The 18702-nt window shown below is 37.8% G+C and overlaps 1 protein-coding gene across 2 annotated transcripts in view; it reads left to right on the top strand.

Annotated features, from left to right (window-relative positions):
- The window catches only part of mbd3a (methyl-CpG binding domain protein 3a), a 28574-nt gene that overhangs the window by 3407 nt on the left and 6465 nt on the right, over positions 1-18702 (top strand). For both annotated transcript variants that reach the window (XM_079819906.1, XM_079819905.1), the window contains exons 3-5: positions 2832-2969; positions 12799-12889; positions 15232-15409. In XM_079819906.1, coding sequence (XP_079676032.1) covers positions 2832-2969; positions 12799-12889; positions 15232-15409 — 407 coding nt within the window. The remainder of the gene's footprint in view (positions 1-2831; positions 2970-12798; positions 12890-15231; positions 15410-18702) is intronic.

Here is an 18702-nt window from a genome sequence, read left to right as displayed (position 1 = left end):
ACTAGGGTTTCAGACACCACTAAAAAGCGCTGTGTCCTCCAAATAATGCTATATTTGAGGTTATGGGAGCGATGTCGGATTCAGCCCTTGATTATTGTTGAGAATTCAAACTACACGCGGCGCGCGAGAGAGAGCGGTTTCTGCACGGAGCGCTGTGATGAGTTTAACAACGCTCACCACATGGGTCATATAGCACTGATATAGACCGGAGCGAGCGCGTTTAAATTTTTTATGGACATATTTCATAAACTCTAGTGCTCTAGACATGAACTAGAAGCGTGTATGCGCGCATATTTCATCACGTCTTATTAAAATGAAATGTATGCACTGATTACACTGATAACCTATGTCTGATCACGAACGCGCTGACACGATGGATTATTCTGCTACACAAAAGACAATGATGTACGTTAAGTTAATAAATAAACTGACAATTCAAAGAAGAATGGGCCAAAAAGTAACTGCTTTATTCTTTCTGTGTTAAACTGATGTGTGTCATTCGTTCAGAGAGTCCTCTTAAATGTATTGCAAATATCCGCGTTTCTCCTCGTTTTGGCAGTTTGTTGTTATAGGATTAGATTTTTAAAATGCTTAAGGTGCCCTCAACTCAACTTTTAATATTCAGGTGTCTGTAAGTATGATTCTGAGCGTGTTGCATGTCTGTGTTTTATTGTTTGTTGTCTCTCCACAGCATCATTTTGTAAACCTGTAGACCTATTAACTCTAGTGTGGATTTTTTCTACAATATTCACACGTCATGACAGTAAAACAGGGCATTCTAGTCAATCTCCTGCAGTATTTCCTCTCTCACTCAGGAGAAAATGTGATTAACACCCTGTCATGCATAGGGGAAAAAATACCGTCATATACCGTGAAACCGATATAATTTAGAAAAATACCGTGATAAACATTTTTGGTCATACCGCCCAGCACTAACTGACGTATGAAATCAGTGTCATTTTCAGTCGTGATGATATTCAGGAAAAAATAACACTCTTGGTCGTCTGATGTTGCTTAACTGTGTCATATGTTATAAATAGGGCTGTCAAAAGATTAATCGCATCCAAAATAAAAGTTTGTGTTTACATAATATATGTGTGTGTGTACTCTGTATAATTATTGTGTATATATAAATACACACACATTCATGTATATATATTAAGAAATATTTGCATACTGTATTTATAAAATGTATATTGTATATAAATATAAATATTTAATATATAAATGTAATACATATTTCTTAAATATATACATGCTTGTGTCTGTATATATATATATATTAGGGATGCCACAATTCTCAATATAATATTGAAGCGTTCGGTACGGCATTCACGGTTCAATACTCGCTTGTGAATTGCGTTTTTTTCAGTTCTATAAATTCTATAATTTGCCTCCATCACAATACTGAACAACACGACATACATTCACATCACAGGTTAGTGGTGGAGTTATACTCACAGAACACTATAGTAATTCACAATCACCAAAGTTCATTATTTGCATGCGTTTTAAAGCCTTGCCGGCTTGTGCGCGGTTTAAACATGAGCTTCTCAGAGCGCGCGCACTAAACGCCTGTCAAACACATGATTACTGGACTAAGTAGTCGTCTTACTGCGCTAATACTGTCAAATACACACAAGGTTAACATAAATACAGTCGGTTATGTCTAAAGTGAAAGTAAAATCGCAATTGTGTCTGTATATTAGATATTAGCAGCACAGCCTATAGTGAACAAGCTGCCCTTAAAGAGACAATTCACCTCTAAAATGATGTCATTATTTACTCACTCTAATATTGTTTCAAACCTGTATTCATTTCTCGATGACATAATTTTCAGTTTTGAGTGAAATATCCCTTTAATGTTTATTCAACAACAAAAGACAAAGAGAAAATCACTCACTGCTCTTGACTGAAGAACTAATACAGTAGCTTTAATAAGAATCAGTGTATATTTTATAGTGAAGTCTATGTAGTGTTTTATTTTTACATTTATTCATTTAATTTCATACTTAAATGCTGCTGTACAGCTGAGCTGCCAGTGTAAATCTTTATATATATTTGTTTTATATTATCCAACACACTAGGAATGTGTACAAGGTTTTTTTTTAAGTAAAGTTTTAAGCTTAAGTAAGGTTTTTCAATTCTTTTAAGTAAAATAAAGAAAGAGTATTGCAATAAAAAAATAGTCTTTTTTCTCCTTAACGTCTTGCGGTTCCTGTCGCCTAAGAATAGAATAGCAAAAAATGTATGTGACAAGTCATCAGAACCGAACCGAACCGAAAACCGTGGTTAAAAACCGAGGTATGTATTGAACCGTGGACTAACTGTATTGTTGCATCACTAATATATATATATATAATTATTATACAGAGTATACGCACATATATTATGTAAACACCAACTTTTATTTTGTATGCGATTAATCGCAATTAATCTTTTGACAGCCCTAATATTAAATATAAAAACTGCACAATCTTAACCGTATGTTAACTGAGTTTCTGTGTGTGAGCGGCGCTCATTTGTTCTCGATTTTCTCCTCGAGAGGCGGCGCGAGCCTCAACAGAACAACCTTGTCAGTTTGTTTTATATTATCCACTATCGATTTCCACTCACACTAATGAATGCAGAATCATTCTTGCTCTTTGGTGATTCCCTAGTTATTTTTTGTTTTGACGTTTTACTCAGGATACTTGTCGGTCCAGCAAAAAATTATTTTTCACTTGCCCCTTCAAAAAATCCCCTTGTCCCAGACAAGTGTTAATGTCGAGCCCTGCATTAATGCTGTGTTTGTGTGGATCTGTTGTGCTGATTCTGGGTTTTGTGCTCAGGGTAAACCCGATCTGAACACATCACTGCCCGTCCGACAGACGGCGTCCATCTTTAAACAGCCCGTCACCAAGGTTACCAATCACCCCAGCAACAAGGTCAAGACAGACCCTCAGAAAGCTGTGGAGCAGCCCAAACAGGTAAACATCTCACACACACACACACACACACACACTACCGTTCAAGTTTGCGGTCTGTACGATTTTGTAATAATTTTGCTCACCAAGGCTGCTTTTTTAAATAAAAAATACAGTAAAAACGGTAATATTGTGAAATATTATTGCAATTTAAAATAACTATCATGTAGGGATGCACCGTTATGATTTTTTGGGGCCGATTTTAACAAACAATTATTGGCCGATTCCGATATTTGTCACTTGCCCTCTTATTTGAAATTTTGTCATTTAAAATACTGTTTTTAAAGTAAAAAAACAACAAAAACATTACATTAACTTATAGCCTACTAGCTAGTTTATTGCTGCATTATCAAATAATCTCTAATGAACATACACTGGATCCATTTAACATTCACCAGGCTAACATAAATATATATATAAATATATATATATATATATATACAACAGAAAATATGAAATAAACAGTGCTTTTTAAGTAGGTTTAATGTTAAATAACACTGCATATTCTTCACTGTATAAATTAAATTAATATATTATTATTACATTAAGACGTAGCTCTTCTGTACAACATTAATCCTGTCACAATTACTTTGTTAAACTGAACTTTTATTTTGACGGGTTGCCGTGTGCTTCGAGTTCCTGTGTGTGTGTTCTGATATGCCGATAGATTTTGTCGAATAAAACGGTAACATGCTCATGAAGTGACTGGAGATGCATTCCTGTCTCATATTGAGGTGGCAGAGGCTGAAAAACACCGCAAGTTTCAGTGTGTGTGTGTGTGTGTGTGTGTGTGAGTGAGAGAGAGAGAGAGAAAGAGGTAACGTTAGGCTAAATGAAGCCGCGTGTCTTCATTCATCGCAGAAATGAATCCTTATGAAAGTTTAGTCAAGAGTAGGGAGCGATTTATTTTTTAGTTTGTTGGTCTTTTGTTGTTTGATAAACATTAAAATATTAATCTTGAATTCTGCAGCAGACATTACACAGCTCAGTGCCTTCACGCAGTTCATTAATAAACCATCGGTTTGTTATATTGGCCTTTCTCATGATATAGCCGATATTATAGCCGATGGTTGTAAATTGATCAAAAATCGGCCGATAAATATCGGCGGCCGATACATCGGTGCATCCCTAATCATGTGAATATATAGTCAGATGTGATTTATTAGAGATGCACAGATTCCCCTCAATTGTCATTTTCAGTTCTCCGTCTGGGACTGCTGTATATTCTTAGGTTTTCTCCGAATAAATTTTAACCGGTCCAATCAGCGAGCAGGGCGTGGCTGAGAGCGATGGCGTTGATGTCGTGCGCTAGTTTGAGTTGTAGTTCAGTAATGGCGGCGGAGAAAAGATGCGAGCGAAAGGCATTCGGTCTGTTGTGGCAACGCTGCCGAATATCCAGAAGTTAAAGCCGGAGCAAGAACAATCATGATGTTGTGTCCCGGGAAAAGTGTGATTTTCCAGCCAGTGTTAATTTTGACAGCAAATTTTTATTTAGTTTTAGTCTTTTGACTAAAATGCCATTTTAGTTTTAGTCATATTTTAGTCACCTGAATTGTTTTTAGTTTTAGTCGACTAAAACTAATGAGTTTAGTTCAATTGTAATACATTAAGCATTTCAGCATTACATAACCGACTGTCACTTGAACTCACATAATTTTGTTTTTGACATTAAAAATACTCGAAAGAGCTCAATTCACTTTTTTGTTTGGTTTTTAAAACATCTATATAGTTTTTATAACTTTGTATTTCTGTTTTAGTCAGTAGGCCATATCAGGTTAAGCTAAAGCCTCAAATAAGTTTATTTATTTATTTAATTTCAGTTAACATTTATTTAATTTCATGTAACGAAGATTTTTAGTGAACTATTATAACTTTATTGAATATGTGCCAAATACTGGTCTTTCCTCCTGACTATGAATTAAATGGGAATTAAATGAAATATAGTTTATTGTGTAAGCAAAAACGAATATATAATGCGTGACTTTTAATGATAAACAAGCTGGAAACACACATTGACTCTTATTTTGAAATGTCTGCGCCTCTGTTGCAGTTGCAGGAGCTCATTCAAGTTCAGGAGATAAAATATGCATTGATACAACCGTCTAAAACATAACTATATAAACATGGTAAAGTAAACATTGTCATTATTCATCAGCATTAGTTCATAAACAATTGTCTGGCATAAATGTGTGTTATTGATTGAGCCGCTCTGGAGCTGGATTGGGGATGAGCCGTGTTTTCCAGAGAAAAAAAAACATAGATGTTGCCTTTATTATATTTTTGTAAAATGTTTATGGTAATTATGTACTGTAATGTAACTATTGTTTTAACAGGGAACTAAATAATCACAAAAATTATTCATTATACAGTGAACACTTTAATATGCCTTTAAAATGGGGTTTCTGCGTAACACTATGCATGTTTTTTTTTCTCTGGAAAACACGGCTCATCCCCAATCCAGCTCCAGAGCGGCTCAATCACTAAATTTTTCAACTAAACATCGAAATACATCTAAATAATAAACTAAATTAACCATTTAAACAAAATTACTGATCAAATTATTGATCTAAAGCCCACACTGTCACTGTATGATACTTGAAATTTTTCCAGAATGGCTATACAGCTGAATAAAATTATGCTGCATTATTTTCCTGTTTAACACTGTAAAGCTGCTTTGAAACAATCTACATTGTTAAAAGCGCTATATAAATAAAGTTGACTTGACTTGACTTGACATATCAGGATAGGGCTGTATTTTCTGAGTGTTTCTATTTGGATGAAAAAAATCTGTATTTATTTTAATAATAATTTTATTTCACATCCTGCTCAATGATATCCTAAAAACAATGTTGATATTGAAGGCTATAAACAAATACAGTGAATGTAATGTAGGCATGTATTAAACATTTTATTTTTTAATTCACTGAAATAAAAAGGAAAATAAAAACAAAAGCATATGATATTAGCCTATATTTGATTACCCAATTATAATGGTCACTTTCATACAAATATACATACTGTATATCATGCTGGCGAGTATTTACAAGAGCAATATATTTCATCACCACTCAAAAAATAAAAAGAAGAAAAGCACGTAAACATTTGAATTGGGCCGTTATTACGGCAGCGTTTATTCTTATCATACCAAGCATATGATATTTTATTTACAGCAATCATGTCACCCGATCACACAACTCTCCTCTCCACTGTGAATAAATCACAATCCGAATCCTCGAGGTTTAGGTTTTATCACTGAGGCTATGAGTTATTATTACAGACTTCCATGTGAGAAACAGAGACGAATATGTCACGAGTCTCACGACCAAACGTTAGCGATTAGCACCGTTAGCCAGCTATGGTCACAAGTTCCATTGAACTCTATTGGTAATGAGGAAACACACACCTGGGCTGCGTTTCCCAAAAGCATCGTAAGCCTAAGTTGATCGTAAAAACGATCGTACGAGTAGGGCTGTAGCGATACACTAATCTCACGATACGATACGATACACGATATTCAGCTCACGATACGATATATATCACGATATTCAGCTCACGATACGATATATATCACGATATTCATCCAACGATACGATTCGATACGATTCGATATAATTCGATACACTTACATCATTTTCTGAAAGATTTCAAGGGGACAGAGTGATTTTGGTGACATCTTGTGAGTGTTTCATTTACTTAGATTGAATTAACTGAACTGAAAACTAAAATCATCAATTAAACAATAAATGTCTCTGACTGGACAGAGAGTCTACAGCTTGCAAATGCTGGACAAAATGAATCAAAGATGTGTTGAGAAAATTAGTTCCATTTATTGAAACAGTGCAAACTGTAGCTTACAAGCCTTTGAAAAGTAAATAAAGTGCAGTATCGCAATTAACAATGGAGTTTTAAAAATTGCAGCAAGTGGCCTGTTCTGAACAGTTTCTTTGACAGCTTTTTTAGCTTGACACTGACAGCTGGTAATATTTCCAGAGTATTTCACGTTTGTGTCACAGCTTGCAAACCAACCGCGATGCTTTGTCTAAGTCAAGGGTCTCCAACCTTTTCTCATTTGAGAGCTACTTTTTAAAAAAGAAAGTCAAAGAGAGCTACTCATGTTATATAATACTTAAAACTCTTAAATAATGCATCATAATTCTCATATTAACAACTATCCAAACTGTTTTACAGCTGAAAGAGTATAGTAGTAGTTCCAGTAGTCGGTACAATACCAATTTTTTTTTTTAAATAAATGTTTTATTATATATGATGATAATCATAAGTAAATAATACATAAACATGTAAAGGCTGTATGCTGTTTAAAAGTAAACATTGTTTATAAATGAAAGATCAAGTGAAAAATAAGCAACCATTAATAATTATATAATTAGTATTATTTATTTCATAATTATTATTATTAGTAGAGACGTATTATTATTACTACATAGAGACGTAGCTAAATGTACTGTAGGCTACAATCTGTAGTCAATCTCTTCACGTTAAAGCGAACTTTTATTTTGACGGGTTGCCGTGATTACCAATGTCTGTGTTCATGATGATCTGACAGTGGGTGCGCGTCTTATTCAGCTCCCTAGTTCAGTCAGGGCACTGATCAGGGATCAGCCCATTGACTCATGTCCTGATCAGTGCCCTGACTTCTGAACCAGGAGCAGAATGAGACGCAGCCAGTTTTCTCAAATGAAACGGTAAATTCTCATGAAGTGAGGTTTGTGTTCGTGTCGGCAGAGATTACAAGAGCGAGTGCGCGCGCGGCGCTCGTCATCCACACAGACGCAGAACATGCAGGAGTAATTTTGCAGTTTATTATTTACAGACACTAGTATATATTCGGCTTCAGTCTGGAGCCTGCGCTTAAATGAACACGGAAGCGACTGAACGCAGCTGCTATGGTGAGCTATTTTTAGAACAGACCCGCGGGCGACTCGTGTTGTTGACCCCTGAGTCTAAGTCGTCGCTTTCCTTCTTCTTTTTAAACCCAAAGTGCTCCCACACATCTGCTTTTAAGCATGAAGGCGCTGGATTTATATTCGCCGCCATTTATTTGAATCTCCTCGCTCTGACTCCGTAAACAAGAAGAGGTAGACGTCGGCGTCTGTGTAAAGTTAGTAGTACGGGTAACTTGCTCTACAGCGATACTAGCGGCTGGCTGACCAAATCGCTCTTCCTGCAACGCAAATGGGGGTAAACACGGGGATTTGAATGGGACTTATGTATCGATACTCGCGGCTTAAAAATCGATACTTTCTTGGGAGAGAAAATATCGATTTATATCGCAGAATCGATAAAATTGCCCAGCCTTACGTACGAGTGATCTTAATATTACGGTCTGTTTCCCAAAAGCATCTTAACTTAAGTAGCACTTGAAAATGATCGTAGATCTACGAGTGCTCTGGAGTAATCGTAAAGCTCTAAGTGTATCGTAGGAAGACAGAGTTACGAGGTCACCTACAGGACAACCGGCAGATTACACCTTTAACTTTATTCAACTGCATTGTGATAATACTATAAGGTTTTGATTGTACTTTATTGTATACTTTTGTTTATTATTATTTTAATATTCTCATTATTATCCATGTTGATAAAAAAAAAAACAGTTCTGCTGCTTAATATTTTTGTGGAAACTGACTTTGAGATCACTGGATTATATTTGTATTTTTTATGAGGGCAGGTAACAAACAAAAAAATTATAAACACATCTGAATTAAATGAGGATATTTATTTCGTCATCTTTTCTAGTTTTTTTTGTTCAGCCATTTTGTCAGTGCCACAGCCTGTAGGTAGTTGCTTTATATAGACGTGCTTTGATTGCTAATCCACATCAGATGACAATTATTAGGTTATATTTCAGCACTTTGCAAATGGACAGCAACTCTTAAGTAGCATTTAGAGCGCGTTCTCGCGCGTTCATGTTAAGTACATTTTTGGGAAACGCACGTGGCATTGCTGCGAGTGATCGTAACTTCGCTCGTAGAACACGCTCTTTAGAGCTAAGATGCATCGTTATTGGGAAACCCGTAGGGTTGGGCAATTTTATCGATTCTGCGATATAAATCGATATTTTTTCTCCCAAGAAAGTATCGTTTTTTAAGCCGCGAGTATCGATACATAAGTCCCATTCAAATCCCCGTGTTTACCCCCATTTGCGTTGCAGGAAGAGCGATTTGGTCAGCCAGCCGCTAGTATCGCTGTTCAAATCTGTTAAGGATTTTTATATATGTTTAAGAAAAAGGGTGTTTAAAGAACCAATATCTAATCAGTTTTGGAAAAGTGTTTTTATTGATTTTGATGAAAAGAGATTATGGAAAAACCTATCCAAATGGTATATGGATGTTAAAATGGAAATTCTGGACATTAAGATAAGATACAATATAATTTTTACTAGGTTAAAATTGCATAAAATAGGAATAGCTGAGGATTCATTGTGTAAAGTGTGTAATGAAAGAAATGAAGGAATTTTGCACATGTTTGTATTATGCAAAGAATTACAAACGTTTAAGGAAAAAATTAAAAATGTAATAAAAGGCTTCTTGGGGGATAAAAATGGTGAAGTTGAGGATGAACAAGAATGGAATTGTGTTTTCCTATTTGGTGTTGATGAAAAATGTGAAAATCAAAGTATTGTTAATATGTTGTTAACTGTTGCTAGATATACTATTTGGGTAAGGAGAAACATGGCTGGAGAGGGAAAAGGAAGTATGGATTTATGGTTGTATTTTAATAAAAGGTTGAATATGTACTTTAAAGCTTTAGAAATGTACTGTCTGGAAGAAAGAAAGGTACCTATTTTTGAAAAGATATTTCTAAAAAACAATCCTTATATAGTTAAGACTGAGAATGGACTGCAAATACAATTATAAATTGTAAGCTTGTATGTTGACAGTGAATGTTAAACAAATTGTTTTGGTGTAAGAATGTTTAATTTTTGTGAGAATAATGCTTGTAAAATGATTTAATGTGCAATTGTATTTTTGCTATATGAGTTTTAAAGTTTTTTATGAATAAGAAAAAAAAAAAAAGTATCGCTGTAGAGCAAGTTACCCGTACTACTAACTTTACGCCGACGTCTACCTCTTCTTGTTTACATTTTGCATTTACATTTATGCATTTGGCAGACGCTTTTATCCAAAGCGACTTACATTGCATTCAAGGCACACATTTTACATTTTGTCAGTTCTTTACGGAGTCAGAGCGAGGAGATTCAAAAGAATGGAGGCGAATATAAATCCAGCGCCTTCATGCTTAAAAGCAGATGTGTGGGAGCACTTTGGGTTTAAAAAGAAGAAGGAAAGCGACGACTTAGACTCAGGGGTCAACAACACGAGTCGCCCGCGGGTCTGTTCTAAAAATAGCTCACCATAGTAGCTGCGTTCAGTCGCTTCCGTGTTCATTTAAGCGCAGGCTCCAGACTGAAGCCGAATATATACTAGTGTCTGTAAATAATAAACTGCAAAATACTATTTAAATATTACTCCTGCATGTTCTGCGTCTGTGTGGATGACGAGCGCCGCGCGCGCACTCGCTCTTGTAATCTCTGCCGACACGAACACATAAACCGTCACTTCATGAGAATTTACCGTTTCATTTGAGAAAACTGGCTGCGTCTCATTCAGCTCCTGGTTCAGTAGTTAGGGCACTGATCAGGACATGAGTCAATGGGCTGATCCCTGAACTGAACTAGGGAGCTGAATAAGACTCGCACCCACTGTCATATCATCATGAACACACACCGACACACACACTGGTAATCACGGCAACCCGTCAAAATAAAAGTTTGGTTTAACGTGAAGAGATTGACTACAGATTGTAGCCTACAGTACATTTAGCTACGTCTCTATGTAATAATAATACGTCTCTACTAATAATAATAATTATGAAATAAATAATACTAATTATATAATTATTAATGGTTGCTTATTTTTCACTTGATCTTTCATTTATAAACAATGTTTACTTTTAAACAGCATACAGCCTTTACATGTTTATGTATTATTTACTTATGATTGTCATCATATATAATAAAACATTTATTTAAAAAAAAAATAGTGGTATTGTACCGACTACTGGAACTACTACTATACTCTTTCAGCTGTAAAACAGTTTGGATGGTTGTTAATATGAGAATTATGATGCATTATTTAAGAGTTTTAAGTATTATATAACATGAGTAGCTCTCTGTGACTTTCTTTTGACCCTTGACTTAGACCAGTGGTCGGGAACCTATGGCTCGCGAGCCACACCTGGCTCTTTGACAAAAATAATGTGGCTCATCTCTCACCCTGTAAATGATCGATAAAAAAAAATTAGACACATCAACAGAGATCCGCTCTCTGCAGAAAAAAAGCAGCCAATTACAATTCCCTTGTTGTACAGCCAACCGAAGTTAATGAAACGTATGATAATAACTAATATTCAAGTTGTACCGGCCGCGCACGTTCAGTGCTGTTAGCGAGTGTCGCGAGTCTCGCGACAGCAAACAATAACCACTTGCGTTTCTGTGGTAACAGCTTCTGCTCTGGGATTCAAGCAGCTGTGGCTTGTTTAAGGTAACCGAAAACCATTTTTAGAACAGCAGCGAAAATATAAAAGTAGGCTATACAAACTTTAATATATCCTTTTATTGAAACTGGTGGTCTGTTGTGGAAAGAGACATTTCGAAACATTTCACCCGCGGGTACTTTCGCTTTTGCCGCAGAGACCCTTGTGATAAATAAATGTGTATTTATGATAATCCACGCAGATTTCAGTTGACGAAAATGAATGATAAAAGCGTGATAAGTCACGAAAGACAATTGAATTACTGACAGGATCGGATGTTGTGCACGCGCTCCGAGCGCAACACGGACAAGCACAGCTTTGTCCTCGGCTGCACGTCAGATTAATAGACTACAGAAATATATCAAAATGCCAAGTTGAGTATTCACGTAAACACAGTAGATGTTCACACACACAAAGAGGATTTATAACTCAACCTCACAAAGCCCTGCACAATTAATTCCATATTGCAATTTATTTATTGTTTTCTGCATATGTGTTTTTTTTAGTTATGGACCTAATAATTACTATTGTTGAAATTTTATTGGGGAAAAAAGCATGTTTTTTAATAATAATTTAATATTATTTTTTTCTGTGGCTCTTTTGGAAAAATGCATTAACCAAAAATGAAAAAATGGCTCTTTGGTCAAAAAAGGTTCCCGACCCCTGACTTAGACAAAGCATCGCGGTTGATTTGCAAGCTGTGACACAGACGTGAAATACTCTGGAAATATTACCAGCTGTCAGTGTCAAGCTAAAAAAGCTGTCAAAGAAACTGTTCAGAACAGGCCACTTGCTGCAATTTTTTAAACTCCATTGTTAATTGCAATACTGCACTTTATTTACTTTTCAAAGGCTTGTAAGCTACAGTTTGCACTGTTTCAATAAATTGAACTAATTTTCTCAACACACCTTTGATTCATTTTGTCCAGCATTTGCAAGCTGTGGACTCTCTGTCCAGTCAGAGACATATATTGTTTAATTGATGATTTTAGTTTTCAGTTCAGTTCATTCAATCTAAGTAAATGAAACACTCACAAGATGTCACACAAATCACTCTGTCCCCTTTAAATCTTTCAGAAAATGATGCAAGTGTATCGAATTATATCGAATCGTATCGTTGGCTGAATATCGTGATATATATCGTATCGTGAGCTGAATATCGAGTATCGTATCGTATCGTGAGATTAGTGTATCGCTACAGCCCTAGAAACCCGGCCCTGGTCAGTTAGTGTCTTTATTTCTCTGCTGTATGATGATCTTTGACCTGTTGCTTTCACAGCTGTTCTGGGAAAAGAAGCTGAGTGGACTCAATGCTTACGATATCGCGGAGGAGCTGGTGAAGACCATGGATCTTCCTAAAGGTTTGCAAGGTAAACTGGGAAAAGCAGCTCTCATCTTCAGATCCTGAAACTCACCATGGGCTTATAAATTAGTGATGCACCGATCATGATTTTACATGGCCGATTCGATTTTTTTATTTTTATTTTTTTTAAACAATAAAAGAATGAAAGTATACATGAACAAGATGTTTATTTGGTATTTAACAGGCTAAATTGGCTTTTGGCTAATGAAAACAAGTCCGCAATCTGAAATTAACAGGAAATTGAATTGGAAATTAAAAGGCTGAAAGGTGAAATTAAAGGCAACAACTGCATATTCTGCAATCCAAACAAAGATGTAACTTAAATCAACATTTGTTTTTAAATTCAGTGTGAAGAAAAAAAGTCTTTACCAGTGAAATTAAATAAAACCAAAGTATATAATTTTTCCAAAATGTTAAATCAAATAACGTTTAGTGCAATGAAAAAAACTAAGATGCTACAGCAGGTGCTTTTTAAATCAAATTAAGTCAATGTGATTTTAAGGTAACACTTTAGAATAATGGTCATTAGTTAATGCATTAACTAACATGAACTAACCATGAGCAGTTAATTTGTTACTGTATTTGTTCATCTTTGTTAACGTTAGTTCATATAAATCCAGCTGTTCATGGTTTGTTCATGTTAGTTCACTGCATTAACTAATGTTAACAAGATTTTAATAATGCATTAGTAAATGTTGAATCTAACATTAACAAAGATCGCGCAACTTCAGCTCGCTCAACTTCAGCTCGCTCAACTTCAGCTCGCGCAACTTCAGCTTGCGCAACTTCAGCTCGCGCAACTTCAGCTCGCGCAACTTCAGCTCGCTCAACTTCAGCTCGCTCAACTTCAGCTCGCTCAACTTCAGCTCGCTCAACTTCAGCTCGCGCAACTTCAGCTCGCCCAACTTCAGCTCGCTTAACTTCAGCTCGCTTAACTTCAGCTCGCGCAACTTCAGCTCGCTCAACTTCAGCTCGCGCAACTTCAGCTCGCGCAACTTCAGCTCGCTCAACTTCAGCTCGCTCAACTTCAGCTCGCTCAACTTCAGCTCGCTCAACTTCAGCTCGCTCAACTTCAGCTCGCTCAACTTCAGCTCGCTCAACTTCAGCTCGCCCAACTTCAGCTCGCGCAACTTCAGCTCGCTCAACTTCAGCTCGCTCAACTTCAGCTCGCTCAACTTCAGCTCGCTTAACTTCAGCTCGCGCAACTTCAGCTCGCTCAACTTCAGCTCGCTCAACTTCAGCTCGCCCAACTTCAGCTCGCCCAACTTCAGCTCGCTTAACTTCAGCTCGCGCAACTTCAGCTCGCTCAACTTCAGCTCGCTCAACTTCAGCTCGCTCAACTTCAGCTCGCTCAACTTCAGCTCGCGCAACTTCAGCTCGCTCAACTTCAGCTCGCGCAACTTCAGCTCGCTCAACTTCAGCTCGCGCAACTTCAGCTCGCTCAACTTCAGCTCGCTCAACTTCAGCTCGCGCAACTTCAGCTCGCGCAACTTCAGCTCGCTCAACTTCAGCTCGCGCAACTTCAGCTCGCGCAACTTCAGCTCGCTCAACTTCAGCTCGCTCAACTTCAGCTCGCTCAACTTCAGCTCGCTCAACTTCAGCTCGCTCAACTTCAGCTCGCTTAACTTCAGCTCGCGCAACTTCAGCTCGCGCAACTTCAGCTCGCGCAACTTCAGCTCGCTCAACTTCAGCTCGCTCAACTTCAGCTCGCTCAACTTCAGCTCGCTCAACTTCAGCTCGCTCAACTTCAGCTCGCCCAACTTCAGCTCGCGCAACTTCAGCTCGCTCAACTTCAGCTCGCTCAACTTCAGCTCGCTCAACTTCAGCTCGCTTAACTTCAGCTCGCTTAACTTCAGCTCGCTCAACTTCAGCTCGCTCAACTTCAGCTCGCCCAACTTCAGCTCGCCCAACTTCAGCTCGCTCAACTTCAGCTCGCTCAACTTCAGCTCGCTCAACTTCAGCTCGCGCAACTTCAGCTCGCGCAACTTCAGCTCGCTTCGGAAAGCGGCTCTTCATTCCCTTCAGCGTATCTCGTCTCTTTCCTCAGTTCTCCAGTTTCCGTTTGTAACACACAAGTGACATGTTCGCAAATTATTGCAATATAGGCGTATGTGCACGCGGGCGCACTTCCGGATAAATCGGCAGAAAAATACAAAGAAAACCGGCCGGTTTTTGCTTCTAGCGCGCAATCGGCAACCGGCCGGTTTTCTTTGTATTTTTCTGCCGATTTTCGGTTCCGGTTCCGGTTTTTGGCCGGTCAACTGGTGCATCCCTAATATAAATGCTGTGACTTCTGTTGGCATGACTGCAGTATTGGGGTTGTAACCGCTGTAATGTTTGCCTCTGCAGGTGTGGGTCCAGGTTACTCAGATAAGACGCTTCTCTCGGCTCTAGCGAGCGCTCTGCACACCAGCTCGGCTCCCATCACGGGTCAGCTGTCCGCCGCGGTGGAGAAGAACCCGGGAGTCTGGCTCAACACCACACAGCCTCTCTGCAAGGCCTTCATGGTGACCGATGAAGACATCAGGTCAGGGTTTTTCCTGCATTGAACATTTTTTGGCAGCCGCCAATACAAATTTTTGTACCGCCAAAGTAGGGCTGTACGATTAATCGAAAAATAACCGAAACCGACATTCAGAACCTCTAACCGACATATTTTTCCCATGTGGGTTATTTCGGTTTTCACGTGACTCCGCCCCGTCAGTCACATCAAGTGCAGTCTGCAGACACACACAGAGATGCAGGAGCGGTTATCTGTGTTTATAGATGCCCAGACTCACTATAGTAGCTGCATGTTTTACACAGTTTATACAGGTCAGTTAATTGCTGTTCTTATAGCCTATATGCGCTGCCACCGACACACACACACGGCGCGTGCAAGCACCAAAGCCGCTTTCAATTTCGTGCTCATAAATTTTGTCAAGTATGCGTTTAAGGCTTGCCAGTTTCAACATTTAAAGCGATTGTGCACTATTCAAAAACAACAATACGTATCCGTTCAGTGTTCAGCTTCTTTCTGTGACACAGAGAGCCGAGCCGTGTCTCTGACAACACGCGCGCGCCCTGAAGGCAGATATTTCACCTGCGTCACATGATCGCACACAGAGGAGCAGTAGAAACGCAGTGTAAACGCTGTCCTGTGACTAAAGTAAAGTCACTAAAGTAGCTTAGAAACTCAACCGTTATAGGCATATATTTGAATACCTTCGCAGTACAAACCACAGCTTCATAATGAATAGAGACGGTAAGAGTAATTCACACACACAATCACTCTCTCATTGATGCATTCAGATAAATGTAATATAGGCCTACAGTGTTAATGTATCTGTATCTGATGTACAACAAACAGAAATCTGCTCCATAGACAATAACAGCTGAAAGTGAACCGTTTCCTTCAAGTGTTTTAAAATCACAAAGAAATGCACTTTCATTAGGAAAAAAAAATTCCACCTTTTAATAGTAGAAAATATTACAGTACAAACCTTATCAGGAACTTACTCAAAAACCTTATGAGGGCAAAAAAAAAAAAAAAAAGCAAAATAATTGTTCATTAATCGTAATCGAGGTCAAATGTTCAATTAATCAAGGTTTTTATTTTTGGTCAAATCGTTACAGCCCTACGCCAAAGCCTTATTTGATGAGTTATTGTGATTTATGAGTGATGTAGAATAGATGACTGCTGCACTTCTCTCTCTTTCTACGTCTTCTCATATTTCACATATTGGCTCATATTTCACACATTAATCAAAATCAAAAGGTCGGAAGACCGAATCCATGTTGCACGTGCCGCATTCGGACAATTTTTTCCTTGAATTACCGCTGGGTGTGAACTAGGGATGGCTCGATACCACAATTTAGTCTTCGGTTCGGTACCACAATCTAATACCGAAGTACCGATATTAAATCGATACCACACACGGTCTGAATTTTGATGCGGGTATTGTGCATAATTTTACTCACTCTCGCAAGTTTTGGGTTTATGAAGCGGGAAATTACCGCAAATGTTTATTATTAAATTAATCAACAAAGATTATCACATCAATCAGTCAATTGGAAACTTTTTTGTAAGTAATTTCAGCATTACTGCGCATCTCCATTGCTTCTAGCTTCAAAAGACATCGCACCTGCACTATAGCAGTCTGCGCGCTCAGATTCAACACTTTCGCTTCCGTTGCGGGACAGCTGACGGAAATCACTGCCCACGTCTTCTTAAACCTCGCCAATTTGAACATGCAAGCGATTTTATAGCATTTCGTAACACATATGGGATGGGAGCTCTCTGAGAGAGATTTTTCTTTGCGCTCATGCCAACAACAAACACACAAGCCTAAAGAGCTCGCGCATTCCAAATTAAGTAGTTTTTCCTCAGTCAAATACACACAAAATTATGTCAAATGTCAATCTTTAGTGAGTCGTCACATAAACACAGTTGGTTATGTCTTTCGCGGATGTAAATAGTGCAATAGTATGCGTGCAAATATATTATGAGGTCTAAACGTCACTGGTTGAAACAACGCTGGAGATTTCTTTATATTTAAACGATACGATCTTATGTATGTGCGTTAATCAGTGTTAAAGGAAAAATATCTAAATTAGATCGTTAGAATTATGCACTCACCTGTCGATCTCTTAATGTCTTACAAGTCAGGAATGAAGTGACGATGCTTGGCAAGTTTTGATGGTTCTTCAGCAGTTTTATAAGCAAAGTAATTCCAAATTTCACGTCTACTCTCTTTATTAATGAGTTTTGTGCGTGTTGAGTGAGATTCACCTGCTGTATTCATCTTGTTCTGTTGCCACATTTGCCGGTTTCACGTCAGTTTGGGTAGCGCGCTGCCACCTAGCGGTGAACTTCGGAACAGCAGCATATACCGAAATGAGCAAAATCATGATATCGTACCGTTTGAAATAAAATATATACCGGTATTTTTCCAGTACCGGTATACCGCGCATCCCTAGTGTGAACTACGCAAAAAAAAAACATTGACTCTTCTCTGACCAGCTGACATAAACCATACTTTCAATAAACGGGAACACATTATATTCAGTTATGAAGTGTATTCTGTATTGACAAATCTTTTGCGATGTTCTAACAGACGGGATTCGCACACAACGCGTCTGCTAATGTCCGATTCGCGAACCAATGACTCCTTTGAATCGAATCATTTTAGCGACTGATTAGAACAACTGATCCGTCCAACACTGAACGAGCGAATCAGTTTATTCATTTGCTCAGAACGCATCTGAGATGAGAACACAAGTGTGCTTAACCAATTCAGCAAGAGTGGATAGTAAGAATTAGTTTAATCATCCACAGTCATTCAGCTTATTTATGTTGACAATGTGTAGTGAAATATAATTTAGTGTAGACTGGAGTTAGAGACCAGAACAAAGTTCTTAGCTAGCTGATAATTTTACAAAATTGTATATGGTTGAAAATTAGGCTATTTGTTAATTTTTTAATGCTACATTTTAATATTGATATGATTATACCAAAACAATTATCAGTAAATATTGTAAAAAATGAGGATCAAAAGAAACAAACATCAAGGTAGAGATCATACATAAAATCAGATGTCAAAAAAAAAGACAAATGGTTTCTTTGCATTTATTTTAGATGTGTTGTCAGTGTTGCGCTCCCAGATCCGCAGGTAGAGTTCTTTACTGTGAGTGTGGATGACCATCTCTGACAGAAAACACCAAGACCAGTTATGACCCTGGAAAAACCCTCAGGGGTTAATAACACTCTTTCTTTCTTTCTTTCTTTCAACTAATCCATCTTTCTTTCTTTCTTTCAACTAATCCATCTTTCTTTCTAAC

The sequence above is a fragment of the Gobio gobio genome, assembly GCF_949357685.1.
Source record: "Gobio gobio genome assembly, chromosome: 6".
NCBI lineage: Eukaryota > Metazoa > Chordata > Actinopteri > Cypriniformes > Gobionidae > Gobio > Gobio gobio.
This window is presented reverse-complemented; position numbering and strand designations above follow the sequence as displayed.